The 15830-nt window shown below is 45.2% G+C and overlaps 1 protein-coding gene across 1 annotated transcript in view; it reads right to left on the bottom strand.

Moving 5' to 3' along the window:
* LOC146197691 (putative RNA-binding protein EEED8.10) overlaps window positions 1-15830 on the bottom strand; it is a 70941-nt gene that overhangs the window by 34070 nt on the left and 21041 nt on the right. The window contains exons 9-14 of the mRNA XM_084599591.1: window positions 12758-12855; window positions 7088-7128; window positions 6934-7009; window positions 6611-6778; window positions 1140-1188; window positions 626-672 (exon numbers count right to left, since the gene is read on the bottom strand). Of these exons, the coding sequence (XP_084455717.1) occupies window positions 626-672; window positions 1140-1188; window positions 6611-6778; window positions 6934-7009; window positions 7088-7128; window positions 12758-12855 (479 nt within the window). The remainder of the gene's footprint in view (window positions 1-625; window positions 673-1139; window positions 1189-6610; window positions 6779-6933; window positions 7010-7087; window positions 7129-12757; window positions 12856-15830) is intronic.

The following is a 15830-nucleotide window of genomic DNA, read 5'->3' as shown; positions in this document are numbered from 1 at the left end:
ATAGACAGAATTTTAGCTGCTGTAAGTAGTCACGCCAATTTTCAGCATTGCTAGTTACCCTACGCTCAGACAGAATGAGCGCGTGAGAGCAGAAGTTGCAGCAGTATCTGCATGATAGATGCGTGAGCATATGTGACCAGGTCAATTGTCAAAAATCCCACACAGTGATATTACTGTCCAACTCTGTGTTCAGGAACCGAGTCCAAGAATTGTTCACAAAAATAATGCAATATTAAATTATTTACTGGCAATATATGAACCTTCAACGCATGTATCATGCTTCCTGGTGTAATAAAAAATTTTTGATACAAAGAATGTGCAAACTACAAATTTGCTGTCTCCATCTCTTTAAGAAGCTCAGATGACAAGACTGCTAGCTGCCCAAGCAGAGAACAAACTGCACACACAGCACAAGCCCAATGCTTCCTATCTACAGCAGCATCACACAAGTGATGTCCCTGTTCATTTGTTTATAATCCATGATTGAGTCCTACTTGGCATAGCTTATCATTTGTAGAATTCCCCAAGAGCTCTTAGAGTGCACAAAAAAGTGAAATGCCACTGCAAGAGCAAAGAATAGCATGTAGTGACGAGAGTAAATGAATGGGGCTGAAACAGAACTTACCAAGTGGCGCAGGCAGGTGATACCATCTCCAATAGCTTTGCTGCTGACTAGACGAGGGAAAACAAGACACTCAGCAATGGACATCCAGGTACTCGCAAGGAAGAACAACATCAACCCTTTCAGCCGCCATTTTTGCCTCCATCAGAAATAAATATTTCTCCACTTGAATATTACAGTCACGACTCGAGAAAGGCAATTTTTAATTTTTCAGTGCGAAATACCTACAGGTAATATTTCACAAAATTTTGTACAAATTGTGCAAATAATGTGAACGGCGTATGCTACATGGCCAACTGTTCCAAGAAATATTTACAGCACCGCTAAATGCCATAAGCTATCACACCTGTGATAAGGATACTAAAATCACCTGCAACAATGATATCACTGATTGGTGCAGTACACTACCAGAAAACCATCAAGTTTGCTTTGTAAACAATCGTGTACAGAGCATATTAAAGAGCTAAGTATAGCCTGCTGTATGACACATTGATAAACAAAAGATGAATCTCCTTACCGTGAACAAGTGATCTTGAGAGGCAAAGCACCTTCAGTAGAGCTAGGTTCTATTGGCAAAGAAAAAAAAAAAAAAAAAAAAAAAGACAGCCCAACATAAAACAGCAGCTTTCACAATAACTGATTTTAGTGTTCATTTGTTTTTACTTCTCCCAAGTGCCACAACTGAGTGGAACTGGATTTTTAACAAAAATGTTCTACAGAAAACTTTGAATAAGTTTGCTGCAAACCTCAGTGTTTCAAATGGAATGCAAAAAATATTGAAATTAACAAAGCCCAGAAACAAATAGGAACCAGACAAGAAATTTTATTGCAGGAACATGTTACCTTAATCGAACAAAGCTTGCAATCGCTATGCAAATGTCAAGAAACCCCCTAAGCTCTTAGTGGCCATCGCAACCACTTTTTGTAGCTTATCACAGGATGTAATCGCATAAAGCAGCCATGTAATCATGGACACATAAAGCAATAAACACATGACAATCACAAGGACAGCAATCGGAAGCTAACGGCGATCAAAGGCAAAAGTATGGCGTTCAATTCTGCCTTTTGCATTCATGTGCAGACCGATCGACCAATTGCCAGTGAACTAAACTGCACAAAGTCCTGCAGTTTCGGATTCAGGCATGGAAATGCATCGGAAATTATAGTAAGTTTGCTCGCACATTTCTGACTGCTTGTCTGAGCAAGCGGCCACAAGCCTGGAGAAGCTGGGTAAACAAAATAATTTTAATTTTTGTAAGCGGGACCAATGTACACACAAATTAACACTTTTTCTTTTAATTCTTAGAGCCCTGGCAGGAATGGCCACAGGCACAGGGTGCATGCTATCCGCCGCTCATCCAAAGCTATTTTATACCGCGCAAATAGGTCTGCCGCATGTGCACATCTACCTTCGCCTATTTCGGACTGCCATTTTTCTCAAGGAAGGCGAGATTATATGTGAAGTACTTTAAACAATCAGAGATGAAGGTAACCTAACCTTCTAAGCATGGTACACTACTAAAAGAAACAATGAAGGCCGGCACTGCATGCGGTCAACTCTTCGCTGGGCTGCAGTGAGTGCGTGATGATACTCCTAGGCTTGGGAGTTCCTTCGATGCTCTGTTGAGATGCCATGGAGAGGAGTGACGAGTGTGCCCACCATTGCCTCCAATCTAGTCATGCCTTGAAAGAGTACCGAGAGTTTCAAAGCAGCAGGATTTAAAGGACTAAAGACACCAAACTTTGGTGGCATTTCTTCTTGTTAAAGGGACGCTAAAGACACCCAAAGATGCTATGAAAATCTAATAAGCTACATTTTGCAACACTGTCGCCGCATATCCAGCAGCAAAAAATCGAATAAGTGCCGAGATATTGCGATAAGAAGTTGAGGTTTTTTTCTTGTTCCCGCCGGTCGAATTCAAACTGTTTCCTCCGACTACGCAGTTTGGTAGAGTGCTGCACACTATGACGTAAGTGGACACTCCGTGGTTGCTAGCAAGCCGGCGCGGCCCGCGGCGTTGAGCATCCCTCAGGGGCCAACATAGCAACAGCGTATTCGCAATCGACCATCGGCTCACAATAAGTGATGGCCACAGCCGAAATAAATAAAACGATGAAGAGAGTAATTTACCGAGCGATGGGCCCATAAAGAAAGAAAGAAAGAAAAAAAAAACAGAGCGCTTGTAATGCACAATACTTTATGTGTTTCTCAAGATTTTGTGCTCCTTCTTGCACTGCGTATGAGCAAAGTGAGCCCTCAGTCATCGCAACACTTCCCGAAATGTTTACATACAAATAAGATTTAGTTACCAGCAAAATAGTGTCCTCGCTGCTGCGCTTGCCAGTTTTGAAGCTTCGTCGCACTTTTTTCCTTCAAGGTTTGTGCTACAGCTCTGTGTTCAGCGAAAAGTATGTCCACGGTAGCAGAGCATGACCGAAGAGCCGGCGCCCCTAAATTTGCCAGCACTGTGAAATTCCACATGTTAAAATGGTTCCAATGCACAATATAGTGCGCATAGGCATCCAGAACATTAGTTGCAAGTCGTGAGAGCAGGCAGCATGCTCCGATGGTCAAGAAGTTGTAATTTTTAGACCGGCAGCAGTAACTTGTACACCTCAAAACATGTTCCATTATAAATTTGTTTACGATGCCTGCAAATAGCACGTTGAAGCTCTTGTTGCCACAGTATGTGGGACAGATGTACCATGATTTAGTGAACCGTTGAAGGATAATGCGTTTTGACTTCGGCACTTAGCATATGTATGCTTTTCGTGCCATACGTAGCTGCAGTCGAACAGTCAGGTCAGGGTTAACGGGAGCTCGCAGTCGAAGTGGCGACGGTGGCGATATGCTGGCTCAGAAGTGTGAACGAAGAAGCGTGTCGGCGGCAGCGGATTTCATTCGCTCGCACCTTCGAATGCTCAAATGTGAACGAGCCAGGCACATCTGCTGCCCGAGCTCGTAATTCAGGCTCTGCAGGCCCAAACTTGAAACTATCCGAGCACGCACGAAGTGCCTGAGCTGGCACATAACCGAAACTGAAGTGGGCGCCTGTGGCGCCTCCAAGTATATTTTTGTATTTGCCTTGCAACGTCTACGTTGTCTTTTCGCCGTCGTTTACGTATGATAAAAGCGTGTAATCATAGTGAAAACAAAACCTACGACCGCATTCAAACGGGCAACATAATTCGCATTTGTCAGCCTCCGGGATCCCTAGCGCGTAACTATTACTGTTCTCCCTCTTTACTACCTTATAACAGCTGTTTTCAGTAAGAGTGGATTTTTTGTAATCAGAAATTGGCATTCTATTGATGAAAGCCCATTTCAGTTTTCTCTTTAGAGTCCCTTTATTGATGAGTAAGTCATTCCTGTATATCTATCAAGATGCAGTTTTTGCCTACGACCGCTAAATACTTTACAATTGAACTTTCTTTTCTCACTAGTTTCGGTTTTGACAGCCGAGAGATGGCGGTGACATCACAATCATGCCTTGATGCGCGGCACAAAAAAATTGTAGAGGGCACTTTGGACCATTAAAGTATGATGAGGCGAAAGCCATTATAGCGCGGTGGATCGTTGCCCTCCACTAGGGCACCTCTATCTACCTCTCTTCTTTCGTTACCACCTTCCTCCCATCCTTTACGAGGTGGCCGCAGAGAACTGTGACAGATACTGGGCCTTTTCTATCCTGTAAATTAGATTCAAACGCCACTGATGCCTGCTGTACTAATGCCTCCTAGACATCTGGGTCTGCTTCTGTTTGCTGCGTGGTGCGGCGTTCCGAGGAAGCGGCAAATGAAAGGTGCCACACGGACGCCTGGATCAGACGCCCGGCGGGGTTAGCTTCGTATATGCATGAATCGCCTGGTGATGTCATGACCTGTTGTGACGGTACAATACGCGTCCCTTGTCGAACACAACCAGCATTTCACTGAACGCATCAAAGTTCCCCGGCCTTCTATAATTCGTTTACAGGAAAAGAAAGGCGCAGTTTCTGTCACTTCCAGAATCCCGCTATCATCATCATGGTAGATAAGGGGAGTTATGAAGAGCGTTTCACGATCCGAGGCGTGGTGCAGTTGGTAAAGCACTGGGCTGGAGATCCAAGTAATGGAGGTTCGATTCCCGGTGGAGACAAGGTTTATTAATTTATTTTTAATTCTCGCTCTCGAAAGCGTGACACCTCTGCTGACAGCCTTCTGTCAACAACGATGAGGCTTTCGCCTTAAACGCAGCGATATAATCACTTATTCTTCATGTGGAGTGATTCCTGTTCTTAAGGAACGCTGGCTTTATCATTGTCATCATCATTTTCAGCCTAACTACACCCACTGCAGGACGAAGGCCTCTCCCATATTCCTCCAATTAACCAGGTCCTGTGCTAGCTGCATCCACTTGACCCCTGCTAATTTCTTTAACTCATCCGCCCACCTAACTTTCTGTCACCCCCTGCAATGCTTTCCTTTCCTTGGAATCCAGTTTGTTTCCCTAAGCGACCATCGGTTATCTTCTCTTCACACTACATGCACTGCCCATGCCCATTTCTTTATTTCAACTAGAATGTCAGTAACTTGAGTTATTTCTCTGACCCACTCTGCACGCTTCATATCTATTAATGTTGCCCCTACTATTTTCCGTTCCATAGCCCTTTGCGTTGTCCTCAACTTGAGTAGAACCCTCCGTTAGCCTCCACGTTTCAGCCCCATAGGTGAGTACAGGTAAGATGCAACTGTTGTATACATTCATCTTGAGTGAAGCTGCTAGTCATAATCTGCGAGTGGTTGCCAAATGTGATCCATCCAAATCTTATTCTCCTTGTTATTTCCCTTTCATGGTCTGAATCTGCGATTACTACCTGTCCTAAGTAGACATATTTGCCTACTACTTCCAGTGCTTTGCTACCTAATGTAAACTGCTGTTCCTTTCAGAGGCTGCTGAACATTACCTTATCACAGTGGTGAATTAAAATGACACAGCAATGATTATATTGCTGTATTTTCATTCCTCGCGTGACTTAGACTTGACTGTGACATTACAGCCATCGCTCGGCTGTTGAAACCAAAACAGGTGAGAAAAGAAATTCGATTATAAATTATTCAGCAGTCGTAGGCAAATGTGACATGGTGATCCATGTACAGTAATGTCTTAGGCATTATTACAAATGATAAAACACGAACTCAAAAATTAGATGTCTGTAACGCCCCTTGCGCCGCGCTCTTATTGCAAACCACGGCACGGTGCTGGACAAAGAAGAGGAGGTTGGCACTAGGCGCCTCCAGCGCGAGCAATAAAATTAAATAACAGTTTGAACCTGAACGCTGTCGGAGCTCGTTACTCCTCGTCTTAGCTCCAACATGTCTATAGTCCTTTAAACCTGTATTGCTAGCCTCACCTGCTGCATTGCACAGAAGCATGTTTCCTCTTCTGAAAGACATGCTTTGGCATCCACAAGCCGCACTGTGGACCGTTGTGCTGGGAGTAATGGGGCACTTTGCATAACAAGCACGCTCTGCAGCGCCACTTCACGGCTCTGAGAAGGTGTCACTTTCCCGGGTTCGCAGCGAAATCGGGAAGAGGTATTCCCACACAACACCCCAAATCTTCAAATTAACTAATAGGACAGGCTGCTGCTTGGGTCAAGCTTGTATTATAAATTATGGGACTACAGCAATTCTTTAAATAATCCAGATATTCAAATTAACCGACGTTTTACTGCACTACTTTTTGAACTTGTTCTTATTACCAACCGTATGCCCTTACTTTCTGTTCTGAGATTTGTTTTGAAAGAATACACGCGCGTTCGTTCTTTTTGTCTGTATTCCTGAACTGCAAAATCTCCTTTTTGGGTGCATAAAACGATAGAAAAGACAATAAACAGCAGCTCTTTCTGTGCCATGAGCTCAAAAGGCCATCATCTGCATCACTGAAGTTAAGCCAAAACATACAGCGTGTTCACTAAAGACAGAAAACCCTGTTGATAAGAGCACCTTGCAGAGCACGATCAGGTCGACGTCCACGATCTTGAAGCACTCGTGGAGCACCAGGTGGGTCAGGGAACGGCACATGAGCGCCATCCGGCAGATGCCTTTTGTGGTCAGCCCCGAGCATTCCCGCAGAGAGAGGTGGCGCAACTGCAGCCCCTCGACATTGAAGCACTGCATGGCGGCAAAAGGTGTCATAAGGTACACGGCAGTTCATTACTAACCACAGAGTTTATCCAATCCCGTCTAGCTTTAAGTGACATTCACTCACCACACCAATGCACACACACCAGAATGCCTGCTCACCCAGGAGAGACAAGATTTCTTACCTCTCCAGAGAAATCGTACATGTCAGTCAAGTCCAGGCGTTCCAAGGATTTGCACCGTCGAAGAAGTCGGTTAAGTCTGGGGAGAGAAACCCAGTTGCACGCGGTTGCGCATCAGCAGAAAAAAAAAGTAAGGTGCATACATTACACTACTCACCCTTTCTCCCTTATATCACAACAGTCCTTCAGCAGGATACTCTGAAAAAGGCAACAAATGCAGCCTATCAAATTTTGCAAGTGTGTGTACATACAGTATTCAACAAAAAAAATAAATAAATAAAGTGACTGATGCAGGGCACAGATCCACAAACGAAATGTGCTTGTTGTGTGCCAATAGGCCCTAATATAGAAGTTATACTTCTAATCCGCCTTTTGCGGGAGGATGTGGCGCCGTCATGCGGGAGCGGGCGAGAAACATTGGACGGCGGTGCAGCAGACGACGCGAAAGCGCACCATACGAAATGGCCTCGCCAACGCAAGTGGGAAGCGAAAGCTCCTCCGTTTTTTGGCCTCGGGGCGGAAAGTAGTGACAGTGATTGCAGTTTATCATGTTCACGCAGTACAGGGGAATGTTACAGCGTTTCCACAAGCCACTTATAACGCACGCATATACTGTCTTCGTATTGTAAGAGCGTGTAGCGCGGGCCGTGCTCAACGTGACAGAATGAGACGCTCTCAGTGAGCAGGTTCTTGGCAGACAGGAGAGCGCGGAGGCATAGAGAGAGAGAGGGATCTCAAAGGGCAAAGCAGCCAGGGGTTTGTTGATGCTGCAGAGCTAGGTGGAATCGTCTCCTGTGCGCATATGTGTGGGGTGTCTTGGGTTACCGAGCACAATGCGGTCACCGCGGCGCCGGCATGGTGCAATGGGCGTCGCTTCCTCCTCGCGTCATCTACAAGCGTGCAGCTATAGGATTTCATCTATGAAGCTCAGCAGAGAGGCACTTATACACACCCCCTGAAAAGGGCATTGTCCCGGCCGGAATGCACACCTGCAGGAAAAGCGCGGCAACGAATGATTCAGCGCTGTAGCCGGTTTCTGCCCTCAGGAGTCAGAACGGATGTGGTCGCAGTGGTGAAAAGGTTCTCGGTGCAGAGAGAATGGTCATTCTGTTGTGAAAGGATCCACAACCTTTCTGCCTCTGCCGTGATTTCTGCAGAATCAACGACTTGGTAACACATGTGCATCTCCTATCCTACATATCGGATGCGCATCTCGGTCAGGAACCAACGCTGCTCTACGTCCAGAGCGATCCACTCCGCAAGTGAACGAGCATGAACCCTCTAGGAGACTCATTTGTGCCGGGCGATTTCCTTGCCGTTGCAAACGGTTGGACGAAGACGACGATTATCAAGCCCCCTAACGAAGTGCATCTGATTGCGTACGCTGAAGGAACAAAATCCGAATGCTTTGGCGAGCACAAAGGCGAGCCTGTAAGGTAAAAAAAAAATACTGTGCGTCATGCAAGAGTATCAAGTGCGTCATGTGCTCCGAGCGGCAAAAACACAGATACTACAAGTAAGTATGCATCTAAAGGAAATATGCATGATGAAAAGTACCTACTGGAGTTTGCACCCAGTCTGTAACGCACCAGTGATAGCTGCAATGAAGATTTCTTCGGTGCGTGTTTGCTTTAGTTGCGTCGGGGCCTGATGGCGATGTATTTTGTAGTTTCTTTTCTTTATGTGCGAAAGGGCTAGGTAGCTTAGATATCACAGGCGGCCGTGTGTGCTAGGCCGTAATATTTAGCATGTTTTATTGTGACTGCCACCTGACTAACAAGAAAAAAAATATGGCGTTTTAATGCACTGCCGTTCGCGAGCCTCATGACCAGCTCAACCACTTGGCTCGCGAACGGCAGTGCATCACAACAAACGTCCCATTTCCTTTTTCTTTTTAGTCAGGCGGCAGTCGCGATAAAACATGCTAAATATTACGGTCTAGCGCACACAGCCACTTGTGATATCTGTGCTACCCGGTCCCTTCGCACATAAAGAAAACAAACGACAAAATACATCGCCATATCAGGCTCCGTCGCACATAAAGCAAACACGCGCCGAACATATGCTCATTGCGGCTATCACTGGTGGGTTATAGGCTTGGTGCAAACTCCAGTAGATACTTTTCATCATGCACATTTCGTTTAGATGCATACATACCTCTAACAAAGTGTTTTTCGTACAGTCTAGAGTATACAGTCGGTTGCTAAGGTAGGCCATTCACATCTTGACGCTTGGTGGCCCTAATTCAAGCTTCACGTTGTTGGTCGCGGCTCGCTGAAGGAAACCTGAAAAACAGCGTCTTGCACCCCGGCACGCCTCGAGAGTGGCAACCGTATGCGGCAGATGTGGTTGGCATTGCTTTGCCAAGCCTGTGACGGTCACCGCGCCGCCCGGTGCCGCCAGCCCCTGTGCACTTGCGGCGCCGAGAAACGCCGTCGACGCCGTCCAATGTGCTTCCATCGGTCGCCGCTACGACTTCGCGCATGCGCAGAAAACTCGCGCAAAGGGCGGATTGTATGGTATGGAATATGAGACATAAGGTCTGGGACATCAGCTACAGGGATGCTGTAGCGCAAGGCTCTGGTAGTTTTGATCTTTACTGAGCATTGACACAGCATAGTGCCTTGCATTTCACCTCCATCAAAATGCAGCCAGTGCATCGTCAAGATCAGCAGTTGAGAGCCACAACCAGAGAGAAATAACAGCAGGAGTCCTGCTATCCTTAAAACAAAATGCAGAGACTAAGCACTTGATTTCACGTAAAACTCATCCTCATATTTCTTTGTTCCACGTAAAAGTGTCGTGTAATGAATTAAACCAAAATTTACAGCAGGGAATTTGCTAAAGCATGTGTCATTGGTTTTTGATCAATGAGGAAATGTGAGAAAGGTAAAATTTACCTTCATGCCTATAACAGAACTTGAGTTCCAAGCTGTCACTTCAGGAACAAAAAGGAACTCCTTTCCCAGAAACCTCAGTGCACAAGGTTAGGTAATTTCATCACCAGCAAAACATGGCTGAAGTGACTGGGATCGATTCTACAAACTCATGCCCACTGACTGAATGCCAGAGCTAATAGAAAGGAGTTGGAGAGTTTTTATTATTAATGCGAAAGCATTACTTCCCTATGTTCACAGATTTCTGTCCGCAGACAGTGTCCGCAGCAGTTGTAATTCAGAAGTGATAGAGGTTAATGAATGGTGTCAATCAATACAGGGTGATGTAATGTGTCCGAAAAAATAATTAGGTCAATAAGTTAATTAGGTAGTTAATTAGAGGCAAAACACGCAAAATTGTGTCCACAGCAGCTGTAATTGAGAAGTGGTAGAGGTGAATGAGTGGTGTCAATCGATAGAAGGTGACATAATGGTGTCCAAAAAATAATTAGGCCAATAATTAAACAAGCAATTATTTAGATGCAAAAAATGTAAAAGTAAAGGTGAAAATGGTTTCATTAGCCAGAAGCTTGGCGCCACATTTGAATGTGTCAGATACTAAAATAGTTAATTAAATTAGTCAATTAAGGCGAGGTCAATGATGTGACGTCACGCAACCTGAAGTTGAGCCAAAAAAGGTCATAGGGAGGGATTCGCGCGCAATTTGAAAGTACCAAAGACTAAAATGGGTAAGCAAGAAGTGAATTAAGCAACTAGAAGCAACCAACAGCAGCATATGTGCTTTCGCATTACTCCAATGCAGATTCTACAGTGTTCTTTAATTTTTTTAGAACTTATTTTTGAGTTTCTTCCAAAATGAAGCTATCATTTTTCTCTGAGAAACATTGATTCCAAAAAATGAATTCATTCTTTTTCGTCATACTATGCAACATCGCAGTACAGTCAAATGTCGCTTAGAGAGTTGATTATTAGCTTTCTGTCAGTATGAGGATGTCATTTAATCATGACCACTGCACCAATGGTTGTTAATTACTGGTATTCAATAGTTCATAGTGAACATTTACACGACTTCTGTTCTTAGTGGCACTTTGTGCAAAGAAAACAAAAGCTTGAAATGCTTAACAGGGCACTTTTGATGAAGGTCGGTTCTTGCAAGAGACTGTTTTACCATTAACCAGAAATACCTAGAAACTGGAAAAGGACTTAAATTTGGAGCACGTGAGCAACTTCCTCGCGTTTTGTAGCAGGAACATGACAGTGAGAAAGTTGAAAATGTGCAAGTATGAAGGATGCCTCTACTAATCTGCCACCATGGTTTTAAAAAATGACAACAGACTGTATTAATGTGCAGAATGATGCAGGGTTGCAGGAAGCAGTTCTGGCCAGGTCTGCAAATTTTCTAAATGCATTCAAGCGGACTTACCGTTTAACAACGAAAAGCAAGCAAAATTTTGCAACATTCTGTAAACATTCTGTAACAGTCTCATAGAAAATGTTGCAAAATGCTCATTTCAGATATTTTCATCAATATGACTTTAGGTTATTTTTAAAACGTAAATCCCACAAGTTTTAAAAACTGTTATATGACTACTCTTGCACAATACTTGCAAATGTGCTCCATTTGAATAAACCTGGTTAAGGAAAGACTGGTTGAATAACCAGACTGCCACTCCCAGTGACAATCGGTCAGGTGGCTGATATGTGGCCAATGACTGCAGTGGCCACAAGCTGGCACTGGGCTCATAAAAGTGAAACCAAAGCTACGTAGCCTGCCCATTATTGGAGATGAGGCTATTCATGTTTCATCACACTTGCTGTTGCATTCATCTCAGAGGTGTGCGGTCAACTGCTCAACAAGTAGTTCAAGTTTCAGGAGTGCTATTTTGACAATTGCTTACAAAGCATACTCTGATGAGAGTCAACAGGTACACGACTCCTAGTGCCCGTCCGATGCCACAGCCTTTCATGGGCGTTAGCTGGGACTGCACCGACAGAAATATTTCCAAATTAATGGGGCGTGAATTAACAAGTATTTAGTTGCAAGCCTAGGATTTCATGTGGAACAGACAGCAAGCAGATACTGCCAAAGCCACCACCCCCTAACCTCTGGTGCAAGTGGCCACCATGCCAGTCAGCTTTACCCACTCTTATGTTTTTACCTGGGTTTACCTTCTGTCTCCGTTTTTGACGTGCACTGCCTTGCACTATGCCGCCCTACCGTGGGGGTGTTTATTTGGCGATGTGCTAGGCATCAGGCAGACCAAACACAGTGCCATGCAGTTCAATCTGTAGCAATCTGTAGATGAAATCATCTGTCTGTAGCAGAACCGACTCGCGTTCAAATGAACAGGCTTCTTTGTGCACTATAGAGCTTGGCCAGACCAAGTATGCAGCTCGAATTATCCAAGAATTAAAATTATCGAGGTTCGAATTAATGAGCTTTGACTGTATTATGACATCACAATTATCCTACAATACTAACCGGTGCACTGTTAGTAAAGAGCCTTTAGTGGAAGTACAGTAAGCTGTCTGCAAGCTGATGGCTGCATCGCTTGTCAGGAATCCTATGAGGCATACATGGGCCATGTGTTCTGCGTCCCTCCGCCAGTTTCTGTATGTTTTAGCAATGTGCTTGTTTTCACAATGTATGCCATGTGGGTTATTAATTAGTTGTGACCTTAAGCTCAAATAAGCCTTCAGTGGTGTAAACGACCACATTTCTGCATAGTTTACAGCTCGAAGACTTAATTCAATGTAGAGGCAGAACTGAAACCATAACAGAGGTCAGTTATGTGTGTATCAAGATTGTGAGAAAAACCCAGCCCCAAGTAGCCATGACTGCATAGCCACAGAAAGCTGTCCTTGAGCATGGATAGACGCAACCTGCACTTTCAAAGGTGAACATGGAGGGGGAATGGCAGAAGACTAACCTTGAGCTTTGGGCATCTGTTTGCAAGCTGGTGGACGGAAGAATTGGACAGCTGCACGCCAGATGCATCCAGGTACTCCAGGTTGGGGCAGCGCATGCCTGCAGAGGTAGCCCTACATCAACCACGGAGGTTTTTGTCCGCCACTGGGAAGCTTGCGCAGCACCAAGCTTGTGGCAACACTTTACCACTTAAAATGCAGTAGCCAACAGGTATTTAGGACTTAAATAACTCGGACTTGCGCAACATTTCAGACTTAATTCAGTCCCACGTCCACAGGAATGCGTACATATTCATGGCCGATACTTCGGACTCTGTGGAGTTCAAAGCTCAATTATTTGGACTAAGCGTGAGCTCGCAGCAGTACTTGCAGCTATAGCACGCCGTCTCACAAAGTGAAGCGGTGCGACGAAAGCGACTGGCTAATATAGTCTAATTATATAGCCATAGCATAGCATGGTCCACTTCCGTGGGCATGCATTGATCGCATCGAGGAAGTCGCATGCTTCCCAGAGGTATGCATGACTGGCAGATCGGGAAAACTCAACACATGTGCAATTGCAGCCCACCGTATTTGACTGTGCTAGCACATGCACACAAGCAGTGCACGGAAAAAGATCACGGTAGCCGATTGTGCTGTGCTCTATTATTTACATACAATGAAACATGGGGAGCGCTTGAAGTTCACAATTTTCAGGGCCAATTTTTAACAGAAAATGGTTTGGCTAATGGGGTTTAAGGTCCCAAAGCATCTCAGGCTATGAAAAACGTCTTAGTGGAGAGCTATACATTTCAACCTTCTGGGATTCTTTAACCCGTTCGCTGTCGAGCGTTTCTGGCCGGGACGCACCCCCAGTGTCGGCGTAGTTTCAGGGAACTAGCATAGCGATTTATTTTTTATTATGATTGCTATATAAATAACATAGTCAACGGAATATACACATTTCAGTGTTCTGCAAGTGTTGTTAATTAACATCATTATCATTATTAGCCTGATTATAAATTAGATAAATGAGGATAATAAAAAAACTGCTCCATACTTCTTGAGAGTCCGAATCCACGCTCGGCTTGCATTTATAATCAAAAGAGCCATCGCTCCAGTCCACAGTCGAAGATCCTGTGCGGTCAGCCATCCGAAAGTAAACGCGCGCACGAAGGGCGCACTTTAGGTGGCCCGAACAACGGAGAGAAATGGCACGTTGTGAAATAAAGATGACAGAGGGAGGTGAAAAGAGGTTAAAACAACACCCTTTGTTGCTGCTAGCCGTAAGCAATGGCGCAGCAAGTGAGAGCGAAAGCAGCGATCGAGTCGTGTCGATCTATTGGAGAGGCAATGCAGCGGGCCCTTGAACGTGACGCGTCGTAGCAGATACTCCAACATAATAAAAATAAAAATAAAAACCTCCAAACCTGCGGCAGATAGCAGAACAACCCTTGAGCCCGTAACCGCACGCACACGCCGCATGATTGCTTAGCGCAATAGAGTAGTGTGTGCAGAGCGATTGCACCCCGAGCAAAGAAAGTGGCGGGTGTGGGTGCGGTCACTCCATACTCTTCAGTTTATACGTATCAACACAACGCGGGGCGAAAATACGAACTCGTAGAAAGATATTACAGATGGGGCATCCAGTCTAAGCGTGCTAGCTTCGTGCTGAGCCGCGAAGTTTTGAACGCACGAACGCACGATAGAGAATGTACCAGTTCGTTGGTGACACTATGGGGGAGGAAGCGCGAAAACGTACTGGTACGTTCGTGACAGCGAAAGGGTTAATGTGCACTGACATCGCACAGCACACAGGTACCTTGCTTTTCGCCTCCACCAAAAAGCAGCCGCCATAGCCGGGATTCGATCCTCCATCCTTGGGTATAGCAATCAAGTGTGCCCAAACAACTGCACCGAGACTTTAGTGAAAGTGGAAAGACAAAAGGTGAGAGGTAAAAGTGGCTGGGGAGGTTATGGCCAGAGTGAAGGAATGCACAAACAGAACAGGGCTGCCATGCCAAGAATGCAGAAAGGGTGACTAGCACAGCAGGATCCATGGTAGAATGCCGGGCTGTAGGCCTAAAACGGAGCTATACAGTCGAACCTGGGTATTTTAAATTTTGATTAGGTATATCGAACTCTCAGATTATTCCCTTGAAAATCCCATGTAAATATGTGGAAAAGTTGCGTCGTATATTGAACTCCAATTTCACCCGTCGTTCAACATACAAAACTCCGCACCATGGGCTCTGGAAGGTGCACAATCCCCAAAGACGATCGTGTCACTCTCGATTGTTTGCCATTTGACACCATGTGATGTGTGCAAGCCACATGCGGAAGGAACGAGAACTGGTTTAGCTATGGCTGGTCTAGAGCTGTGCATCGCCCTGGAAACTGCTTTTCCCAAAGACGCGCACATCTGCCGTGATCATCTGGTGCGCGGCACCATGCGATGTTTGCAAGCCACGTGCATGAAGGAACAAGAGAGAACCAGTTGGGCAACTGCCGGTATGAAGCATACGCAGCCAATGCAGCCGTTTGTCGAGGAAAGGGGAAACAATGTGAAAGAGCAAAGTGCAGGGGTGTGCGCATTAATTTCTTCCTGCATGGGTGTGCGAGAGAATCAAGGAAAGGAATATTTTGTGGAGCTTTTCCTCTCTGCTTCCTCCCCTTTTCCCAGTCTTCGTTTGCAGCAGCATGCACTGCGCATGCACTTTCAGCTCAACAGATGGCAGACAGAATGTTGAACTCTTTCTCCAGTGCATGTTGTGCCTGCCCTAATCGCGGCATGAATGATAAATCAAACATACTGAAAGCCAGGCTTGTGCAACTGCACAAGATGAGCAAGCCACCATGGCCATTCCTGTCAAGGGCACTAGTACTCTGCCAAGTTCACCCACCCTCTCCCAATTGATACTAGCAGCTAAAACACAGTGATGTTATTGCGGCATTACTGCCAAGGAATGTGCTGCAGATTGCGATGATGACTGTACAAAACAGAAGGGTGCACTCACGACTAGTTTTTTTTCCGATTCTCCGCGTCAAAAATGGGGTTGAGCACGTTATGTCAGAGGGTTCATTATGCGAGTAAAT

This window comes from Amblyomma maculatum, chromosome 3 (assembly GCF_055883805.1).
Source record: "Amblyomma maculatum isolate TAMU_Amacu chromosome 3, ASM5588380v1, whole genome shotgun sequence".
NCBI classification, from domain to species: domain Eukaryota; kingdom Metazoa; phylum Arthropoda; class Arachnida; order Ixodida; family Ixodidae; genus Amblyomma; species Amblyomma maculatum.
Note: the sequence above shows the minus strand (reverse complement) of the source record. Positions and strands in the feature narration are given on the sequence as shown.